The 22,453-nt window shown below is 50.4% G+C and overlaps 2 protein-coding genes across 4 annotated transcripts in view; one reads left to right on the top strand and one right to left on the bottom strand.

Moving 5' to 3' along the window:
* The window catches only part of LOC125706962 (SRA stem-loop interacting RNA binding protein), a 170,518-nt gene that overhangs the window by 84,367 nt on the left and 63,698 nt on the right, over window positions 1–22,453 (bottom strand). The gene's annotated exons all lie outside the window — the stretch shown is intronic.
* bcl11ba (BAF chromatin remodeling complex subunit BCL11B a) overlaps window positions 1–22,453 on the top strand; it is a 35,567-nt gene that overhangs the window by 7,038 nt on the left and 6,076 nt on the right. For all 3 annotated transcript variants that reach the window (XM_048973792.1, XM_048973790.1, XM_048973791.1), the window contains exon 2: window positions 3,476–3,848. In XM_048973792.1, coding sequence (XP_048829749.1) covers window positions 3,476–3,848 — 373 coding nt within the window. The remainder of the gene's footprint in view (window positions 1–3,475; window positions 3,849–22,453) is intronic.

Below are 22,453 nucleotides of genomic sequence, written 5' to 3'. Positions count from 1 at the left end.
TATGTTCCTAGGCACCGGGCATAGTCCCTGAGACGTTCACAAGGTAGATACCGGGTAGCATCGGCGGAGTCCCTGAGACGAGCCCAAAGTGAGCCTCCTACAAACTTCTGCTGCTACGAAACGTGTGCCTTCACAGCCACTGAGGTTGACACACATTATGATATGGGCTGCCCCCGGCTGTGCCCCTGAGGTGGAGGTACGTGTAGTTTGGGTAAACATCGGCTTAATCTCCGAGACACCCACAAGCTCAGTGTTGGTGGATACTGAGCCTCTGGGTAACTATATAGGTCGAGGGACCCGAATAATCAGAGGCTGACATTGTCTTAAATGGTGGCGGTTTCCGTACCTCTAAGACAAACCCTGTGGAGCAGGACCCCGGATCACCCTGTCGGCTGAGGCGAATCTGGCGGACTCCTCCGTCAGGGGTAAACTAGGGTTGGTAATCTAAAGGAGAGTCCCGAAGTAATCCGAACAACATAAACGTCATAACTACAATCTGCTGAAATAAGGTCTTTAATAAAATGGAGTCAAATATGTGTCTAAAAGAATACTTTATATATTAAAAAGGGTCAGTAATTTCCAGGAGCGCTCGGAAGGTCCAACACGCATTCCTAGCCTTCGGCTGCCGCACTGGATTCCGTCACTGGGTCAGTGGGCGGCTCCTTACAATACCAAGGTAGCAGCATATAAATGCCATACTGTGGTGTCAAATCCAATGGTACTATTAAGCTTCCACTGCCATCCTCCTCCCTGTCTCCCCCTGTCAGTCTCCTCCTCCCTGTCTCCCCCTGTCAGTCTCCTCCTCTCTGTCTCCCCCTGTCAGTCTCCTCCTCTCTGTCTCCCCTTGTCAGTCTCCTCCTCCCTGTCTCCCCCTGTCAGCCTCCTCCTCCCTGTCTCCCCCTGTCAGCCTCCTCCTCTCTGTCTCCCCCTGTCAGTCTCCTCCTCTCTGTCTCCCCTTGTCAGTCTCCTCCTCTCTGTCTCCCCCTGTCAGTCTCCTCCTCCCTGTCTCCCCCTGTCAGTCTCCTCCTCCCTGTCTCCCCCTGTCAGCCTCCTCCTCTCTGTCTCCCCCTGTCAGTCTCCTCCTCCCTGTCTCCCCTTGTCAGTCTCCTCCTCTCTGTCTCCCCCTGTCAGTCTCCTCCTCCCTGTCTCCCCTTGTCAGTCTCCTCCTCTCTGTCTCCCCCTGTCAGTCTCCTCCTCCCTGTCTCCCCCTGTTAGCCTCCTCCTCTCTGTCTCCCCATGTCAGCCTCCTCCCTGTCTCCCCTTGTCAGTCTCCTCCTCTCTGCCTCCCCTTGTCAGTCACCTCCTCTCTGCCTCCCCTTGTCAGTCACCTCCTCTCTGCCTCCCCTTGTCAGTCTCCTCCTCTCTGTCTCCCCTTGTCAGTCTCCTCCTCCCTGTCTCCCCCTGTCAGTCTCCTCCTCCCTGTCTCCCCCTGTCAGTCTCCTCCTCTCTGTCTCCCCCTGTCAGTCTCCTCCTCTCTGTCTCCCCCTGTCAGCCTCCTCCTCTCTGTCTCCCCCTGTCAGTCTCCTCCTCCCTGTCTCCCCCTGTCAGTCTCCCCCTCTCTGTCTCCTCCTCTGTCTCCCCCTGTCAGTCTCCTCCTCTCTGTCTCCCCTTGTCAGTCTCCTCCTCTCTGCCTCCCCTTGTCAGTCTCCTCCTCTCTGCCTCCCCCTGTCAGTCTCCTCCTCTCTGTTTCCCCCATCAGTCTCCTCCTCTCTGTCTCCCCTTGTCAGTCTCCTCCTCTCTGTCTCCCCTTGTCATTCTCCTCCCACCAGTCTCCCCACTGCCAATGTCCCCCTGCCCGACCCCCTTTACTGGTTTCCCTGATTGTGCTTAGAGCTGACTGCTGGCCACAGAGCCCAGCTGTGCCATTCCGTGGCAAATTCACCTCACCTTACCTACACCTCTCTATTCTCTCCCATTCTAATTATACAGAGACAGGCATGCACAAGTATCTAGGGCTGGGCGCCAGCCTGGTTACTCACACAGAGGCCTGCATTCTGAACCTAATTGCCTGTATGTACCCCAGCTATTAACATGCTAAATATAGACTGTAAAAAAGTTATACGCAAATAATCATTTAATTTGATGTATTGACAGCAAGTGATGCACTCCTGGTAAAAAATGTATCATTACTTCATCTAGTTCTCCTGATTTTTATGACTTATCCATGGTGCGGAATGTTGCACCAGAACATACCTACATGTGTGTGTTTCACACATGCTGTGATGCAGTTGATGGTTCGGTTGTCCCTGTGTAATTCTTTGGGTCAGTATGTGTGACCTGCAGATGGGGGAATGTTGTGGTATCTGGGAAGCCAAATCACGCCCCTCACCACAGTGTGTCTCAACAGTCCGGCTCTTGGCTGGAAGCTCATTGCTCCGGTGGTTATGTTCTGCAACTGAGCTACACCTTCCACTTTCTACACAGTTAGAATTTCTGTGATTGACCTCTGTCTGGGTAAGGCATGTGTCCGTGTGTGCTCTGAACACCTGGGGGGGGGGGGGGGGATGTATCAGGTGAATCTGATTGGACCCCAACGCCCACCCCCTCAACACATACCCACTGCACCAGTGTTTATTTCTGAAAGATAAAGCTCAGCTCATGATTTCATGCAGAACTACAGTCGCATTTAAAACGTAATCGGCAAAATGTACAGTTTTATTAGTTCTCACAGTCGGACAGTAAAAGGCCCCTGATTCATACTGTCCTACTTTGTTATGTGGAAGATGGTGTTTTCGCAACATACATCAGGGCTTGAAGGTGCAGACTGATTCTGAGCAGCCAATCAGGCAAATTTTACGACACGTTGTGACTATGACCACGTGTCATGTGATCTATCAATGTGTCAGTCTCAGCTCCCAGATACTGATTGGCTCTGCATCTGGTGAAAGGTGATCCGGTTCTCCCTGTAGATTAATATACTTCAGTATGTGTAGAGAGTAAGTTGGCAGTGGGGTGTTCATTTTTAGACACTAAATCTGCACGGCCCCTCTTCCTGACACCGGCGACGGAAATCCTATTACTCCACTAAGTCAGGACACACCAGGGCTGCCTCTTATCCGTCATCCACAGGTTTTGGGTTTTGTGATTTATACTGAAAATTTAAACTGACGTGTAAAATCCATCAGAGTAACACAGAGGCAGGCAAACCTAATACTGTGTGAGCTTTATGAGCAAATCAGTAAAGAATATATATATATATATTTCTGTCTGTCTGTCTCTCATCGTTTAACTTCATAAAGACAAACAGCATTTGCAGGCAGTGACAGAGGACCGGCAAGCGCTAATGAGGGCACTGGGGAAATCTTTGCCAATATGGTGCTTCTAGGAAGGAAGCTGTTTCAGTGCCAGTGACTAAAGGAGAGGTCTTAGTTTACCTGTCTATGTCGGGCACGAGCTGGGCTGCCCGTGTTGACTGGCAGGGCTGCAGTACTGCAGATATGGCTCATTCACATCCTGTCCTCTTCCCCAACGGCAGACCCTGACCATGTGGACATCATCCGTGTCGTGGTCGACACCCCCTCGCCTGACCTCGGCTTCACCTGCCCGCTGCCGTCCGGAGTGGGCGACCACGACCTGCTCACCTGTGGCCAGTGCCAGATGAACTTTCCCCTGGGGGACATCCTAGTCTTCATCGAGCACAAGCGGAAGCAGTGCCAGACTTTGGGTGGGGGCGCCGGCTGCTACAACAAAATGGGGGAGCCGGGAAGCCCCTCGCCGAGGCCCGAGCCCAGGAAAGTGGTGGAGCCGGTGGAAATCGGGATCCAGGTGACGCCCGAAGAGGACGACGAGAGAATGCTGACACCTACTAAAGGAATCTGCCCCAAGCAGGAGGGCACCCCCGCAGGTAGGTCTGTCCCTGTGCGGTTCCGGTCACACCTACCCCTGTGATAATAACAAAGGCACACTCTCACTTGCTGTCCCGTCGTGTGTCGTGGCGGGAGGCCGCGGCAAACATCGCCTCCAGTAAGGAAGGGCCAAACGCCTCCCATTCAGGAACGTCAGGCTCAAAAGGTGGACAGATCATTAAAATTCAGATACTCCACAAAGGGGATTAGGGGAGCCACTTGCACAGCCTGTCAGCGGACCGAGCTGCCGTGCGGCCCGCCGGATCACCTGCAGCCGCTATCTCACATACTTAGGCATATTTACTCGGGAACAAGACAAATTGCAGCATACAGGCAGGTCACATGAGCGGCTGGGAAGCAGACAGATCAGGCAGGGTGCGAGACAAACAGCAGGCGGGGTAAAATAACCTGCGTGAAGCGGCTTGCGGACTCCTGATTGGCCTGCGGAGAGCTAGAAAGAGACAGACATTTAAACAGTAGTTCATCTAAAAATAACAGTGAAAACGCCAGAGCTGGATCTAATTTAACGGACCTGCGAAAGACGCAAGTTAACGCACAGTACAGTTTACAAGCAACTGGTCCTAAAACGTTATTCCTGCTACACAAATGTATTATTAATAAACAACATCTTTTGTACAGTAATAAGTGGCAGCAATAGCAGGATAAATTTGTCATGATACCAGTGGTTTATAATGCATGGCCGTGAAGTGATCTGTGTTCAGATGAATAATTCACAGGTTGAACTACTGAATTTTTGGGCACATCCTCTATAGGTTGCAGTATTAATTAAACGTGAGCACTGGAGATTTAAGTAATAGGCCACTTTAAATGGATTATAATACTGACACTTGAATATTCAAGTAACCAACGTACAGAGGGAACGTTCTAAAGCCACAATAATACAACAGAGAAGCTACTGTATTAACTCTGAGGCAGTAATGCTCGTCTTTCCAGAGATCTTAGCTTTAAGTGACCAAAAAAAAACCCTGATATTAGATTTTTTTTTTTTTTTTTGAATAACCGGTTATAAAAATCTGACATGAAAAGTATAGCTTTGTAATTCAGATGATAATCCTTATAAGAGAATCTTACACCTTCCATAAATGAAGCTTTGGACAGGAGGAGGATCTGGTGTCAGGCAGAAAGACAGCGAGATGAGATGTCCACAGAGGGTGATTAAACAGCTTAAATGCCAGTTTGTGCACTCAGCTAAGGACACCCTCCACAATGCACATTCATAATTGCCTCCCAGCAGGTTAAAGCATTCAAAAAGTTTCCTGTTCCATTTGTTCTGATCGTGGAAGGGAAAGTCATAAACACTCCAAGCCAGAGTTTAAAAATAGAGCCGTTACCCCTGGTCTCCAGGCTGCCATCATTCTTCATGAATTAGTTTTTTTCATATATCCATCTGTCACTTTGTAGTGAAGCAATAAGATGGGGAAGATAGAGGTTTGGAGCCTTAGACCGAATCACAGAGGCTCCTCCTCCCCAACCTGGGGCTTGTATTTGTACACACAGAATGTCTCTCAGACTTCGATCCCCTTTCGCTTAGACAGCGCAGCTTCATCCGTTTGTTGTACTCCGTCAAGCTAGTCAGCCTCTTCCTGCCAGTGAACGGCACTCACTGCCTAGCCTGGTGCGAGAGACGGTCACTGGTCACCAGGTGAATGACACTGGGACGTGGGAAAGGTGTTCAGGTCTGAGGATGCTGTATATAAAACCATGAATTAGCATTGGGCAGTACCGAATTTTAAATTCCGTTATACCGATATATATGGTATTTTGATGGTAAAATTTACCGAACTCTGAATACCAAGGGGCACTAAAAAAATTTTTTATCAGCATGATTTCATGATATACTGTATTACCGTAATACTGCCAGGTGGTACAGACGAGGATGGTGGAGATGTGGAGATTAGCCACACATATTCACACTCTGAGGGACGTTTATATTACAGTGAGTAGACTAGGCGGTACAGAGTAGGACGAGGAGATCAGCCAGGCATGTTCATGGTTTGAGGATACCGTCAATTTTTATTTGGGATGCCTCGCACGTAAGGTGCCAGCTGTGAATTTTTAATGCGATAAAACATATTTGCAGTGACATTTACCTGGGGAAGATGCACCGGCTGGATCAGTGCACATCTCCACCGTGTCCACTGTGCAGTTAATCTGAGACTAATCTGCAGGCACGCTGCAGCTGAAGCTGCAGAAGGAATCTGCTGTTAATGATGCTGATTGAACTGCTGTGGGTTTGGGTCGAGGGGGATGCCGCTCAGACGAGCTGCTGGAAGACATCAGCCAAGCAGATTCTGCCCCTTTGTGGTTGCCGGCTGTTTTTCCGTGTGGAGGGTTTCCAACTCTTTGTAGGGTTTACTATTTCAAAGTCGGCCATTTAATCGATTAATTAAATTAACTGCGAGAGCATCTTCCCACTCGACGTCGGGTCGGAGGGAAGTCATGAAGATCAGCAGCAATGAGGCAGAGGAAGGAGTCTCTCTTTATGAGACTGCCAGGACATTAAAGGCGTGAAAGGAAGACACCAGAGCACGATATTAGGGCTGTTCAACATGTAGTCATGTTGAATGTTATTTGTAATTTAGTCGTCTAAATAGTGCCTGTAAGTGGAGGTCCTTTCCAGCCAGCACACTGGCTGAATGTAGGCTTGGCCTGCTGCACAGGAATTTCACTTCCTAATTCCAAACCCTCTGTTCCTACTTGTTTTTTGATCGTCTGCCCAGAGAGATTTGTTTCTGCTGAAGGTGCCCTCTGGGTCACCTGCCAGTCCTCGGTGCCAGCTCTTGGGCCGATGAACACGGGCGGTACTGTTCTGTTTGTCTTTTTCCTTTTGAGTATTAATTTTCAGCTTTTTATTATGGGGTTTACCGCTGATTTCAACAGAAAGGGTAAAGTTCCAGCGCTGTTGTGAGGTGGTAAATAGGATGGGATGAGGGGTTTGCAATGTTGTCCTACAGCAGGGACAGAATATGGCAGTAAAGGCTTTGTAATGCGCGCACACACACACACACACACACACACACACACACACACACACACACACACACACACACGTACGCATAACGTTAGCAGAAAGTTAGCCTGATTGTTATGCAGAAAAGACTCGGACCGCAAAACTGGTGTTCTTGAGATGCTGCGTGTTTAACGGGCTTAACGGGCTCTGAGCGGTGATGCATCACCACGCAACCTCGCATTAACGTCGCTGGTGGCCGCTTTGCTGCCTGACTATGATGTGGCATCTGCTTCGCTCGGCTGGATCTGATGGCTCTTCCCTTATCTCAGATCATAGACGTGTTCTTCTGTTTGCTGTTTATTCCTTCCACCCGTTGCTGTTTTGCATAACCACAGAATGTACTCCTAGAATCATTAATAAATTCCGCAGTACAGTATTACATATATGGCCATATTAATATCTGCAGTGCTACATTGTGACAAAATGACTTATTCCTGTGTTGGGTTCATGATCCATGAAAGCCGGTAGCAGGCAGAACCCAGAGAGAGTCCTTCCTAGGACCTACGTTTCGGGGTGCAGTGGTTTGGGTCCATCTACGTAACCTGTGTCTGCATGGCACTACCGGTAACAGCCAGGAAGCAGCAGTTTCCTGGGCCCGGCATCAATGCGGTGTTCGCTTCGAGGCATGTCTCGCTGCTGCGTCGCTTCAGCGTGGGCCGCCTTCCTGAGGGCATGGTTGCACGTGACCCAGCGCAGCGGCCCATGGCAAGGGGGGTGGGGGGGGGGGTCGCTTCAGCTAATCGCTAACGGGTGGCAGGGCACATGCTGTACATCGTTAATATGACGGACGCCCCCTGCGGCAGAGTCGACCCTTTGGTGAGACGCGTACTTTTCCTGAGCTTAATCCAGACCCAGGAAACTGCTACCTTTATGCAGCGTTTGAAATCGTTTCCAAATCCCGCTTCTTGGGCCAGGTCCAGCTGCTGAAGGAGAGCGAGCGTCGTCAGGCCGCTTCCCCCATCAGCAGGCCTCAGCGACGGAACGTGGCTCCGCTTCTTAGTATCCTCAAATCCCTTTTAACATTCTTGCCTCGTTGCGTTTTTTTTTTTTTTTTTTTGTTAATCACTTTGCATGCACTCATTTAAATATTAAAATTTTCTTTAATCATCAAAGCCAGTGAGCCTCATGCATATTCATATGTTTGCCCCCCCCCTCTCTTTGGGCATTACAGGTTCATTACCTCCCTCCAAAGCCAAGCCATCATTACCGAAACCCAGGGCTTTAATTACGGCAGACCGGCGCTGCCGTCTCTCGCCAGCTAGCATCTCACCTCCATAAGAATACAGAAGCTCATTTCTCAAGTTTAAAATAACTTTACATCATTCTTATATGCTTACTCTACTTTGGAAAGAGAGAGAGAGAGAGAGAGAGAGAGAGAGGGAGAGAGAGGGAGGGTAAGCGAGAGAAGCGGTTCTTTGGCTGGAGCACTGAATATTTGTCAAGAGGCTTGACGAAACTTTCATTTGCATAATGACTTTGTAGTTCTGCATTAATAAAATTTGCATATGAAGTCGTGTTAATTACTCCTGATCAGGCTTTTTTGCATTCATGCATGGTAATTTTCTGTGACTTGTGAGAATTGTTGTCCCAGCATCAGGGCCCTGACTGGCTGGCTTGGGGGGGGGGGGGGGGGGAGGTGGGCGGCGGCGGAAGGGGGGGGGGACTTGCTGGCGAGGCAGGGGGGCGAACCCTGTGTCTGTGGATCTTTACCTCACGCCTGTAACATCTCCTGTAACAAGTGCAACACGATTAGATCCAGGAAGGGACTAAACGCATCAACAAACAGCCACTTCAAATCCGCCCCTTTATTTCAAAGTCGACTTTACTGCCAGGTGCTTGCAGTTTAGACGGTATGATTTCAAGCGAGAGTGTTCATGTGGAAAATGACACGATTAGAGGCAGCCATTTTTTTTCAGTTTTCATTATTGCAGCCCCCTTTAGTGTTGAAGTACAGTCTTCAGAGCAAGTGAACAGTGTTTGTATCACATGTAAGCTGGAAGCTTAAGAAGAAATCGATTTAGCGCAGGGAATTCGTACAAGCAGGCTGTTCCAAAGCACTTCACAGGAATTTACACATATTTTTCTAGAGGGAATAAGAAAAAAAAAACCAAACTGCTACTAACAGGAGAAGTAAAAATGCTGCCCTAACCACTTTAATGACTTTAATAAATGTACGAGCGACAGCTGTAAATAATCTGCAAAATTAAACATTGCAATCGTGGTGGACAGCAGCTGGGCTAAGCGATCATGTCAATGTGGTGAGCAGACCAGGCTGCTGGAAGTGTGGGGCCCACAGTGGGGGGTTGGGGTGGGGGGACACAAGGGGGGGGGCTCCTGATATGTCATTTAGTCTCGCTTTTTCAGTCATTTACACTTTGAGAATAATTTCAGCGCTTACTGACGCCAGACGTGCAGCTCCTGTTTTTGTGTCTCCGAAGCTGCTTGTCTGCATTCGTCAGACACTCTGCAGGGTGACATGCAGAATGAGAGTGAGATTAGGATCAAGCACAGCACTGCAGCTAAGCATCGGGGCTTCAGGTCTGCCAGCCAGGAAGTGCCAGAGAGAGACGTTTAAACTGTGGTCACTGTGGTATTTTCATCTGGGATCAGACTAAACTAAGAGTGCCAGCATTTGACTGAATTAACCCTTTGTGGTGTCAGACAGCAGAGCAACACACAGACACTTCACTGCTTTTGATGGTCCTCTTGTTTTTTCTTATGATTTGATATTTGGGGCTGTGCCTCTTATGTAGTGAAGTAGGCTGTGCACGCTCTGCAGTGACATGGGGCTGTTTTATGCAGTGAGACAGTGTTGTGTGCACTCTACAGTGACACGAGGCTGTGGTATGCATTGAGGCTGTGCATGCTCTAACAGTGACATGAGGTTGTATTATACAAAGAGGCAGTGCTGTGCATGATCTACAGTGACATGTGGTTGTATTATGCAGTGAAGCAGTGCTGTGCATGATCTACAGTGACATGCGGGTGTATTATGCAGTGAGGCAGTGCTGTGCATGATCTACAGTGACATGCGGTTGTATTATGCAGTGAAGCAGGCTGTGCATGCCTTACAGTGACATTGGGCTGTGTGTGCCCTGTGATGACGCAGACACAGGCCTGTGTGAGTTCTGTCTGTGCTCTACAGTGACATGGGGCTGTGTGTGCATTATGCAGTGAGGCAGGGCTGTGTGCAGGTACTTTACGGCTGATGCATAGAAAAACAGGCTTCTCACTATGCTGTCACACACTCCGCTTGAGCACCAGTGGACAGCAACCCGAATCATGTCCGTGTCGTTGGAACGTGGCTCAGACGCTGTGGCTAATTCCGCTAGCAGAGTACCCAGAGCGTAATACGCATAATCACATTAGACCCTTGACCTCGGCCGAGACGTGCCTCCGCTGCCATATCACAGCTCAGCGGCGACACTGATCTCCGACCGGCTTTGGCTTTCCGTGTCACTGAGGTTGCTGTGTGGACCGGCGGCGGGGGGAGCGAGACCCTTTCAATTGCAGCCGTCCGACATCCCGATCCTGCAGCTTCCATCCCGTCCTGGGAGAGCAGTGCAGCTCTGGGACGGCGGTGATCTGACACCCCGCACGAAAAAACGAGACGGCTGAGGCGGCGTGCCCGAGTGTGCGTGAGGGAGGCCTGTCCCGCTCGCCACTGCGGAGTTCAGAGCGGAGCTGCTATTCGGGAAGAGAGCCAGCCGGCGGGATGCGATTATCAGGTAGTACAAGGCCTGAGCTCCGGCTCGGCCGCTGGAGGAATTAGTCCATCTCGCTGCTCCCTCTCACATGCCGCCAGCTAATGAGGCCTCTCAGTGCGGAGTCCTGCTGCCAGAAGGGTGAGGCGTTTAGTGCGAGAAATCACCACTTAACAAAAGCTCATTCTTCACTCCGCTGCCTGGGAGGATTAGGGGTGGTGCTCAAATAATGCAAACATTTTTTGCATGGGGGGGGGGGTAGAGGAGGGGATTTAAACCGCACTTACAGGGAGGGCGGCCGCTTTTGACAGAGGTGAGAGCGAGCGTGGAGAGAGCCTGAGAGGACGCCCCTGTGCTGAGCCCGCTTGTGCACGTCGGATCCTTTCAGTAACGTCGCAGAAGTATCCAGCGATGCTAATGTTTGTCCCCCCCACCCGTGTAAGAATGGAGTGCAGGCCTGCTGCGGGAATGGCTGGCATGCGGTCGTCGCATTCTCACCTTAATTGCTCTCGTCTGCGGGGCCGAGAAGTCACATTCCATCAGGGATGGGACCATCCAGGACAGGATAAGGATACAGGCCTGCAGGTGACCCCCCCCCCCCAGGGTTAGAGTCTCTGACTGGTCATTTTCCTCCATCCGGGTAACACGTTGCTGTTTTAAAGTGATTTAATTGGGTCCATTTCAGAGCTGCCTACCAGGATGGTCTGGGCACCTTCCTTTCAGTGAGGAGGAGCGGTTTGCTAGGTGCTAGAGACCTGGAAGAGAGAGATGGAGAGTGAGCGCACTGCATGCACGCAGTAACAAACGCACTTCCACTGGCGCAGCTGTTCCCTGCAGTTGCAGCCAACTCCTGTATATGCATGCAGACATCTGAAGGAGATTTTACAGGGCCTGCTTCACCCCCAACAGCACGCCCAGTGCCCAGATTTTTATAGCCACATTTGAAGTGAATGGGACGCCAGGCCCAGCTGGGATCATCATGCTCTGGGTTATCCAGAATCACAACTGTGTTTCATGGGCCCCAGACAGACTCCTGGGGAGCGTACTTTAAAGCGGCTCTTAAACGTCACCTGCGACACGGGTGAAGCACTCAGGCAAGAAGAACATCCTTTACGGGCTGCTGCAGAGCCCCGCCCACCACCTGCCACAGCGTTTGGTGCGGTCGCAGCCACAAGCTGGTAGCAGAAGCTCAGCAGCCCCTTCCTCCCTGCAAACTGACCCGAGTGCTTTGGAACCCGTGGGCATGTGTGCAGACTGCGTTTGGAGCCATCGATTTGTTTGGCATAAGCGAAGGAGTGCGATTGGGGGGGGGGGGGGGGGGGCGAGATGATGTAGGAAGAGCGTGATTGAGAGATTGACGATATTGGAAAAGCGTGATTGGAGGAGGACCAGCGTCGGCTGCAGGCCACATGTGGCTTTGAAGGCCTGTTCCATGTGGAGGGGAAGACCAGGGCTTCCTGCAAATGGAACCAGATTGGAATAGTTATCAGGGGCTGCTTTTGGTTAGTGTGGAGCCAGGCGAGCTGCTCAGAGCCACAGCCTTCTCCGCAGGGCACGACGGCTCTCGCCGGCATTGCAATGCCTTCTTTTTCCATTTAGCTTGGTTTTTTTTCTCTCTGTGCCTGGGAATGAAAGTGGAGGCAAGAGGCATTCCCCGCGGAAGCCTTCGCTGGACGTTTTTGGCAGGATTTTAGGAGACAGATCCTGGGTCATTGGCTGGTTTTTCAGGCCTTGGCTTTTTGCAGAGATAGGTGCGTGCAGTGTGAGATGTCTCTTTAGAGAGCCTGTAGAAAGTCAAATTAAATGGCCCTTTTTTGTTACTAAGTTATTAATATTCCTGTTCAGGTTAAATGTCACATTTCCCTGGGTTATATGTGAGTCACATTTCAGCTCATGAAAGAGGAATCTGAGTAAAAAATCTGAAAGAAGTTGAAGGGGAAGAAGCAGGCAGTTGGTTGGCTGCCAGTCAGCACAGCAGCAGGCAGGAGGACCCGACGCAGTTATGCAGGCTGCATTTCTGTGCGTTTTCTGTGCAGTTAGCCAATTAAAAATAATGAAGTTGTACTTTTTTGCAGTGTCTGGATGGGGGGAGCTTGCTGGCTTGCTGTGGCCCAACAGCAGGGGGCTGACAAGCGCAGGCGGTGCCAGATGAAGGCTGTTCCGACACTCATGAGCTGCTGAAACACGGCTGCAGAGCACTCATGTCACTGCAGTGCACTAAAGCTGCTGCTGTTTTGACCCCAAAGCCACGTGCCGGACCAGCAGCCGCACGGCTGGTTACGTTTACAGTCGCTTGTAAAACAGGGGTCCATACTTGTCCATGTCTGATGAGGAAGGATACTGCCGGTCGACTGGGGTGGGCCAGACACCGCAGCCAGATGCAGAGGCTGACCTCAGATCAGTCTCCCAGACGACACATGCTGTGCAAACACTGCGTTGGCACAGTGTGATGTGCAGACACTGGACTGGAGCACCAGATTGACAGTGTGTGCGGTGTTTAAAGCTGGACTCACACTATTTCCTGTGTAAACACTGAATTGAGAAAAGCGGATCAACACCATGTGCTCTGCAAGAACCAGATCAGCGCTGAGCACTGCGCAAAAACAATGGATGGACTTCGCTGAACGCTATACGTCAATGTTACGTGTAAGGTTGCTGAACATTTACATCCACCTGCTTGCTGACAGTTTGATCCAGCAGGATGATGTGATATCTGGCATTCCGCAGGAAACTACCTGCATTTTTTTAAATATAATAATGAATATAATCCTGGAAGTGCTAATCCAGGTATTTCCGAAAGAGGTACATCGTTAGTCGTCGTTTGAAGGCACCCAGTGCTCCGCCAGTTCAGACACCTAGTTGAAGTTCTTGATGCATGTCTTCTTTGCACCTTGAGGGACGGTGGGACCAGTGGACAAACGCACTGGAGGATCGGAGAGGATGTGGTGCAGTGCAAGGACAAACTGCATGTGGCTTTAGCGCAGGTGAATGCAACTGGCTCTTTTTGTATCACCTGCAGGTTACTCCAGAACGGGGTGGGGGGCACATGCAGTTAGGTTTTCACCCCGCTGACCGAGAGCATGTCTCAGGACCTGAAGCAGATGTACCTGGTGAAAAGCAGGCTGTGATTCGACAGCCAGCAGGTGGCCGGAAATTTCACTGGCACCGGTTATTTAATCCAAATCTATGCTTAGACTCACATATGACAACTAGCATAGGTTCTGTTTTCAGAGCTGTTAAACTGAACACCTTATCCTAATCTACACAAGAATACGGTACTATAATATAGCATACACACATCATATTCCTCCTAAGAAAAGGTGGCCATGCTGTGACACTGTCCACGTCCACATGCAGCACTGCTCTAATGACCGGATTATACAACATTTACCTCCTTCTTCACCTGTGATTTGGAGAGATGGGATTGGTCCCACAGCCGACGAGAGCCTTCCCCACCTCCTTGGGATTCTCTGGGCTGTGGGGTGACGCCTAAACATCAAACATTTCAAAGGGTTTATTACACAGAGTCCTTATTGCCAAAGGGCTTAGTGGTTTTTACAGAGCGACTGCTAGGCTTGGCTCTCTAGGCTCAGGCGAGCACCACACTAATCCACTGCTCTCTATAACACACGGTGGGCTCGTGTGGATTGCAGCCAGCCATCAGCTGGCCCCGTCCTGCCTTTATACCTGCAGAGGAGCACAGTTGGTCACATCACCTGGTCACATCACCTGGTCACATCACCTGGTCACATCACCTGGTTGCTTGCTGAGGTGCACGCCATGTACACATCGGGCTGCGTTCCTACATATTCATTATGAAAGTGTGCTCGGTTTACATAACCCGGCCTTAGTGCCCGATCCACATCCTAGTCTGCCACGCTGAGTTCATTCACATGACATTACGGTTGCCCCGACTTGCTGCCATGACATCACATTACAAGATATTAGCAATTTAAGGTGAGCCTTGACAGAGTAGCAGATCGGACTCATTGGTAACCAAGTCCAGACGGCCAGCCACACCACCACGATGATGTTCCATAGGGTCCCTGCGCCTGACCTGGGATCAGGCTGCACAGTGACTCCCTGGTTTTCATTCCCAGGACGCAGAAAGCTGAGCAGGAGTAAAAGCAGAATGACTTCGGTTTGCGACGGTAATTGTTAAAGCTTGTGGATGACGGGAGGACCCAAGCGTGAGCAACTGAGGTAGAGGAGAAGACAAGACAAGCTTCTGGGTTTACAATCAAGGAATTACAGGGAATGCTGGGAACCCAGAGGCAGGCCGTGCGAGGAATGTCCGACCCAAAGGTGGTAGTTAGTAGGCCGGCGGCTCTTAGCTCTAAACCCAGTGACGCCCCCTGCCCTGAAGTCTAGGACCCAATGCAAGGGCATAACTTTGGGTTGAGCATTGGAGGCTGGGGGGATGGAGGTTGAGGTCTCCACCCATTTAAGGATGTTCAGGGGGGAGGGGGGGTGTATTGGTTGGTTTTGATTATTGGGGGGTTACACCCCCCCCCAAACCCCCATTAATTTACATCGATGACCCACTGTGCTCTACGTGATCATTTAACATGTGTTACGGCATAAGAGGACCAACCTAATACCCTCCCCTATGTTGAAATCTGTCCATCAGGGTTTATAGTCTTCACCCTGTATTTCAATTTCAATGTGAGAGATGGATGACTGGGGGCTGAGGGCCTGGGAATCGTGACGCTCACGGGGCCGGGGGCGGCCAACAGGGTGCAGGCGCCGTTCGGATACGAGGAGCCCGCAGCCTGACACGCTAAGAGCCTCCCGGATAGCAGAACGTGGGGAGATGAGCAGCGCAGCATGGCCTGCTGTAATAGCCCTGATTTCATTTAGCTGTTTAACCTGTAATTCCGGCAATATTTATTGAAGAGCAAGGGGAGAAAACTGGGCCATTAGACAGTGAGGGTGAATACATTGAGATGAAAATGAGCACTTCTAACTGCTAGTTGACCTTTGCATTTTGCAGCATTTTTTATTAGTACGGGCCGTAGTAATTACTGCAAATTGAATCATAGTGAAAACTGAAATCATCCCATAATGAGCATTTTTATTCGTTATTGCACTTTGAGGCCGCGCTCAGAGGCATGTGTGGGTGCTGGTCCGCCAACTCCCCCTGCCCCAGTGGCTCGTGGGTAAGCTGGAGGGACATGGGGCATGCCACGGCCGACTGCTGGGCGCAGAGCGGGACAGCGTCTGTGCTCTGGCGAGTGGGGGGGGTGTTGGCCTGTTTGTGCCCATTGTCTTTTAAAGACATATGGCATGCAGTGTACGACGGGGTCGACATGCAAATCGGGGAGGGGGGTCTGAGTTTAAAGGAGCTAGTTAGTGTGTGTGTGTGGGGGGGGTTTGAACCGCACGTAGCTGTCGTGAGGATTAAGGGGCCGACGCCACAATGGCCCAGGCTGGAGCCAGCTGACCTCATTCACGCAACAGGAGCAGATATGGACATATATAACACATATATTACAGACACACATACCCGGCCAGTGACACCACAGCTCATTACCGCACTACCGGTCGTTAAATGACACGACCTGAAGCCGCTCATTGTGCCGCGATATCTCAAACTGTCACGGTTAGGCTTAGTCGGAGCATCCCTAACCCTGACCCACCGTGGCACGCTTCACCTACCTCTCCGCTCGTTAATCCAGCAAGCAGACGGGGCCAGAGACACAGACATCGCTCGCAATGCACTGCCCCCCCCCCCCCCTTAAGTGATTCAAGCAACGCAAGTGTCCTGAGAATGCCCAGAGTCAGGCCTGGAAGAAAGCCAAGGACACATTTAGAAGCAAACTTCCACCCTCTGGTGGCCTTTTACAGTGCTAATGTTTGGACCGTAGTGGGATCACATATGTCCATACTTGTAAAAACGCACCAGGCCTTAGGATCCATGACAGCTAATGCCGTTTTAAATAACAGTCAGGCACAAATCAGACTTCATTTTCCTTATTGAAAGGCTGAGCCAAACGGACGCAGCAAGGCCGTGCCGGAAGGGGACGGCGTGTGCGAGGCGGCTGGCCGCGCTGAGCTGCTGTGGGCCGCACGCTCCTCTGTACGCTGTCCAAGCCTCTGCTCCTGCCAAGCAGCGTGTGAAACGCAGCCAAAGCAAACAGCGGCAGCCGGCCAGAGGGATGCTGCCGCCCCACTAATGGAGGGGCTCCCAGACCCGACGCGGCATAATGGCTTAATGAGAGCCAGGACGGAGTCCCCGCAGTAAAGGCTGCAGCGTCAGGGACGCGACTGTGCGGCCCAGCGCTGTGTGGGAATCGACCCCTACAGATCAGTCCCATATCTCACTTCTGCTCCCCATCCTGAACATCTTTGCTTTTAAGGCAGAAACCAAACAAACTCTTATAATGACAATGCGTGTCACAGTGCCAAACGGATGAAGACCGGCTTTCTTTCCCCGTCTGGCAAACAAAACGACGTGGGGTAATGATTCTGAAATGGTGCTTTAATCCCATAAATGCACCAACAGCGACTTGGTCCCAACAGGAGCACAAATCAGCTCTGGTTTTTTTGGCTAAATCATTAGTGAACAAACATACAAAGGCCCAATGCAGGCTTTGTCTTCAACAACAGGCTTATGAATGGCGTCTCTGGCCGAGTCGTCACATTGGCTATCTGACAGCAGCGTGGGGCAGCAGTGTCAGTAGTAGGTGGATGGGAGGGGGGCACACTGGGATTCTGTCTCAGCGTTCGGGAGGGGGCACACTGGGATTCTGTCTCAGCGTTCGGGTGGGGGCACACTGGGATTTTACCTCAACGTTCAGGAGGGGGCACACTGGGATTCTGTCTCAGCGTTCGGGAGGGGGCACACTGGGATTCTGCCTCAGCGTTCGGGAGGGGGCACACTGGGATTTTACCTCAACGTTCAGGAGGGGGCACACTGGGATTCTGTCTCAGCGTTCGGGAGGGGGCACACTGGGATTCTGTCTCAGCGTTCGGGAGGGGGCACACTGGGATTCTGCCTCAGCGTTCGGGAGGGGGCACACTGGGATTCTGTCTCAGCGTTCGGGTGGGGGCACACTGGGATTTTACCTCAACGTTCAGGAGGGGGCACACTGGGATTCTGCCTCAGCGTTCGGGAGGGGGCACACTGGGATTCTGTCTCAGCGTTCGGGAGGGGGCACACTGGGATTCTGCCTCAGCGTTCGGGAGGGGGCACACTGGGATTCTGTCTCAGCGTTCGGGAGGGGGCACACTGGGATTCTGTCTCAGCGTTCGGGAGGGGGCACACTGGGATTCTGTCTCAGCGTTCGGGAGGGGGCACACTGGGATTCTGTCTCAGCGTTCGGGAGGGGGCACACTGGGATTTTACCTCAACGTTCGGGAGGGGGCACACTGGGATTCTACCTCAACGTTCGGGAGGGGGCACACTGGGATTCTGCCCCAGCGTTCGGGAGGGGGCACACTGGGATTCTGCCTCAGCGTTCGGGAGGGGGCACACTGGGATTCTTTCAGCGTTCGGGAGGGGGCACACTGGGATTCTTTCAGCGTTCGGGAGGGGGCACACTGGGATTCTGTCTCAGCGTTCGGGTGGGGGCACACTGGGATTTTACCTCAACGTTCGGGAGGGGGCACACTGGGATTCTGCCCCAGCGTTCGGGAGGGGGCACACTGGGATTCTGCCCCAGCGTTCGGGAGGGGGCACACTGGGATTCTGCCTCAGCGTTCGGGAGGGGGCACACTGGGATTCTGTCTCAGCGTTCGGGAGGGGGCACACTGGGATTCTGCCTCAGCATGTGTGTGTGGGGGGCTGGAAGGCAGAGTAAGGAAATACAAAATTCTCGGTTTGGTACAAACTTCGGTTTTAAGTCTATAATTCAGTGCAATTTCGGTAAAGCAGGGAAAACTGAATTAGCTTTATTAAAACTACAAACACAGTTAGAAACAGTAGACCAGACAAAAGGCATTATGTCTGAATAACAGAACCTAAGAGTTGCCTATTTGCACATGTGAAAATATGTGAAATACATAAAAATTTAAAAATAACACAATCATAATGAGCTATACCCCCATCCAAAGCCCGTGCTCACTACTACGGAGTATGACTGTACTGTATGCCCATAGCAAGAAATATCCCTATAACCGGGGTTCTCAAACTTTTCTATCGCTTTTCTATTTTTCTATCATCTATGTCTGCATCACATTTATGTTTAAAGGCAGAGGACAATTGTCAATAAGAAAACAGTATTTCATGAAATTTAATGAATTAACAATAACATTTGATATAGACGTCAATATATACCAATACTGGGGATGCTTGCTGATTGTTTAAACTCTCTCTCGTGGGGTGGTGGTGGTGGGGGGGGGGGGGGGGGTTATGACAAGTTACATGTATGTGAAGTTTGGTGGTTCTACATTGTATTTCTGTACTTCAAATCATGTTAAGCCTTTTTATGTTAACCATTTGGATTCATAAGATGTATTACTGACTGGGTCCGGATTAACTTATGGTTTGAACCCGTGCCTGTTAGCCTTAGTTATTTGTAGCATGGTCTGAATTTCCTGGCAAAGGTGCCTGAATTGCCATACCCGAGTTTGGTATAACAGTCAACAGACATTCTTGGTTTTATCAGCTACTCCAGTGTTGGTGTGATGTATTGGCGAATCAAAATGTTCCAAACTGTTGATTACGACTGACTGTAATCAGCATTAGCAGCGACTAGCTCACAGCCACAATTAGCATAATGTTTTCCATGTTGAACATCTACTTGTGAATTTAGCTTTTCGCCTTTGTCAATAAATGTATTCGTTCGTTTCATCTGCGTGCCAAACTGAAAATGATGTAACAGTAAGGTTCATGTGAGAGACGAACGATAAACACACATCCTGTTTCACACTGGGTCTTCTGTGTAAACACACGTCTGGCCCCCTTTGACGTGTACAGTTGGCTTTCAAGCACTCGGGTCACCATCAGCCATACATCCTGCCTTTCTGGAAACTTAAGATGCTTATTAATAGGTCTCTCAACCACAAATTACTATGTGTCCAGCAAGGTTCGAGGGATGCTGCCCCATACAGTGCAGTATTTTGGGATGAATGCATGTCAGTATCATTAGGAGGCTATAGATAACACAGCAGGTCCGTCGGGCCCTCTGCTCCATTCAGATCCGCTTTGGTCCACTGCACTAGTGAGGCCTAGTTTGGTCCACAGCATTAGTAATGTTCATTTTGGTCCACAGGAGCAGTGGGATATGGTCTGGTCCAGGGCTGTCTGGTGGAGCAGTGTGGTCTGGTCTGGTGCAGAACAGAACTGAGGTCTAGTCCAGGGGAGCAGTGAGGTCTGTTAGGATCCACTGGAGCAGTAAGGTCTGGTCCATAACATTGATACTATTTGGTCCAGCACACTGGAGGAGTGAGGTCTAGTGTGGTTCAGCAGAGCAGTAACGTCTGTTATGCTGCACTGGAGCAGTGAGGTCTGGTCCAGTGTACTGGAGTGGAGGAGTGAGGTCTATTCTGGTTAAGCGGAGCAGTAATGTCTGTTATGCTGCACTGGAGCAGTGAAGTCTGGTCCAGTACACTGGAGGAGGTCGATCCTGTTCTGGTGCAGTTGACAGCAGCAGTAAAGGACGCTGGAAGCTTTAGGTTTTGTTCCCTCTCCCGGCCCGTTTTCATATGGAAATGCAGAATAATGGGGTGATTAAATAGAGCTGTATATTAAAGCACAGCTGACATTAGAATTAGCATAATGTGCTCTAGCCTCAGGCTGCATACTTTATTTGCCATCTGCGTTGGACTCCTGTCCCCCTGGGAGGCCCTGTGCTGAGCGCAGGCGCACGGCCGACTCCCTCCGTCTATGGAAGGGAGGGCATCGCTCTTAATTGTGGGGCACAAACAAACACTGTCCCTCCCCCCTCCACCCCCTTGACTTCTGACAGCCTGTGGGAAGTTGAGCCAGTTCAACAGGCACAAGTCTGACGGCCGCAAGAGGCAGGGGACCCGTGAGATTGTGTGTGGCGGCTTGTGCCCGAGAATGAGCAGCAGGGTGTGTTTCTTTGGGGGGGAGTTGGGGCTGGGGGGCAGGGTGTGTTTGTTTTGCGGGGGGGGAGGGCGGGCAGTAATCAGGCTGACATGAGGAGCTGCTTTTCCAAAAGACTGTGCCGCTGACCTAAAATGGACTAAAGGGGGGTCAATGAAGGCTCCCGAGTATGGGCTCACGGGCCAGACACACAAAACGGCCGTTGGGACCCCATGCACCCCCGAGATCCCAGCATGGAGACACATTCAACGCTAAAGCAATTAGCACAGCACATGTTAGCGTTAGGTCAGAGCTGAGAGCTTCCATTTAATACAAAGGGTAACGATTCGCAGGAGTACACACTGCAGCACACGGTTCTGTAACCCTTTCAGACGGGGAGGCCCAGGCTGCTTGTCCGTGGGGCCCTAACAAGCCCCCTCCGCATTGCCGAGCAATTTCACATCACGCCTTGCCCACCCTGCAGTTAGCCGCCGTCGCTCAGCGACGACACGGCAAGCGGTGAATCTCACACTGCACTCCTGTTTCTTTCCTCCATCTGTCCTCTGCATTCTGTAAGTGAGCATGTGCCCGTGATTATCCTAAACGAGTCAAACATAATAACACATCAGAAAGAAGAGGAAATGTCAGCCCGCGCTTCTCCTTCGCTCCGGCCGCTGGCATCATGGCGATGCGCAAAAAAGCCAACGCGGGGTAGCGGAGAGCAGCCCTGCAGTGATATCTCAGAGAAACACAGTAAAACAGAACGGAGTCACTCCCACGGGGGAGCACTGCAACAAAACAAAATAAAGTAGCACACACAAAACAGCACACTGCGTATCGTAAGACAACGCGGCAATATTCTTGACATAATCACACAAACAATAGCTGCACTAGGTATTCAAATATATATATTTATATACACACATGGTCCTGTAGGTATACAGTTTTTATTTTACAGTACTGATTGGATTGATACATTCCTGGAACCTGTCCCTGACACTGTGACACACAGAAATGCACACAGTTCATAAATGCTTGCGTGATTGAAATTCTTCAATTCATCCACTGTGTGGGGCTTCCTCTCAAAAACCTAAGACACTAAACATGACCCAGTACGTACTGTAAACTAAGAACTGTAAAACTGATTTTAAAAATAACACACACACACACACGCACGTCGGGTATACCTATCCTTATGGGGACCGCTCATTCACTTTTATGGGAAAAATGCTAACGCTAACTGTGACAACCTTAACCCCCACCCTGCCCTAACCATAACCATAAGTAACCAAGCAAAATACAAGAGTTTTTGCATTATTAGTTTTTCCATAGCAGTCACCGATTTGTATAAAATGAAGTAAAAAAAAAACGGATATTTATCATGTTATGGGGACATTGTGACCCCATAAGGATAGGTATATAAGGATTCTCACACACAGACACATACACACACACACACATATATATAATGAAATTGCACTGTATCTGAATCAGTATATAGTTCCTGAAACTCTCAGATTACAGATCAAGGTGCCAGTTTTATTGTATCACATAAGGTCCTGTTATGCGTTCATCTTATCACCTTAGCGTGCAGCCCTTAACCCTTCCTGTGAAATCGCTGTCCTGCAGTGGCTTTCACACCTACGGGCTGCTTTAAATACCTGAACCTGAAGAGATTCCTTAGCAGCTTCGCCTCACCATTGCATTTTTTCACTCTTCATTATCAACCATTTATCTCCTGTGTTAAGCACCGTTCACTGTAGGGCAGAGCGATACGGACCAAAACCCACGTCTCGGGTATTTTTAGGTAGAATAGCGACATGATATATATCTCGGTATTTTCTATGAAGTGGGGTAAATACTCAGTTGTAAGTCAAAGCCA

This window comes from Brienomyrus brachyistius, chromosome 14 (genome assembly GCF_023856365.1).
Source record: "Brienomyrus brachyistius isolate T26 chromosome 14, BBRACH_0.4, whole genome shotgun sequence".
NCBI lineage: Eukaryota > Metazoa > Chordata > Actinopteri > Osteoglossiformes > Mormyridae > Brienomyrus > Brienomyrus brachyistius.
This window is presented reverse-complemented; position numbering and strand designations above follow the sequence as displayed.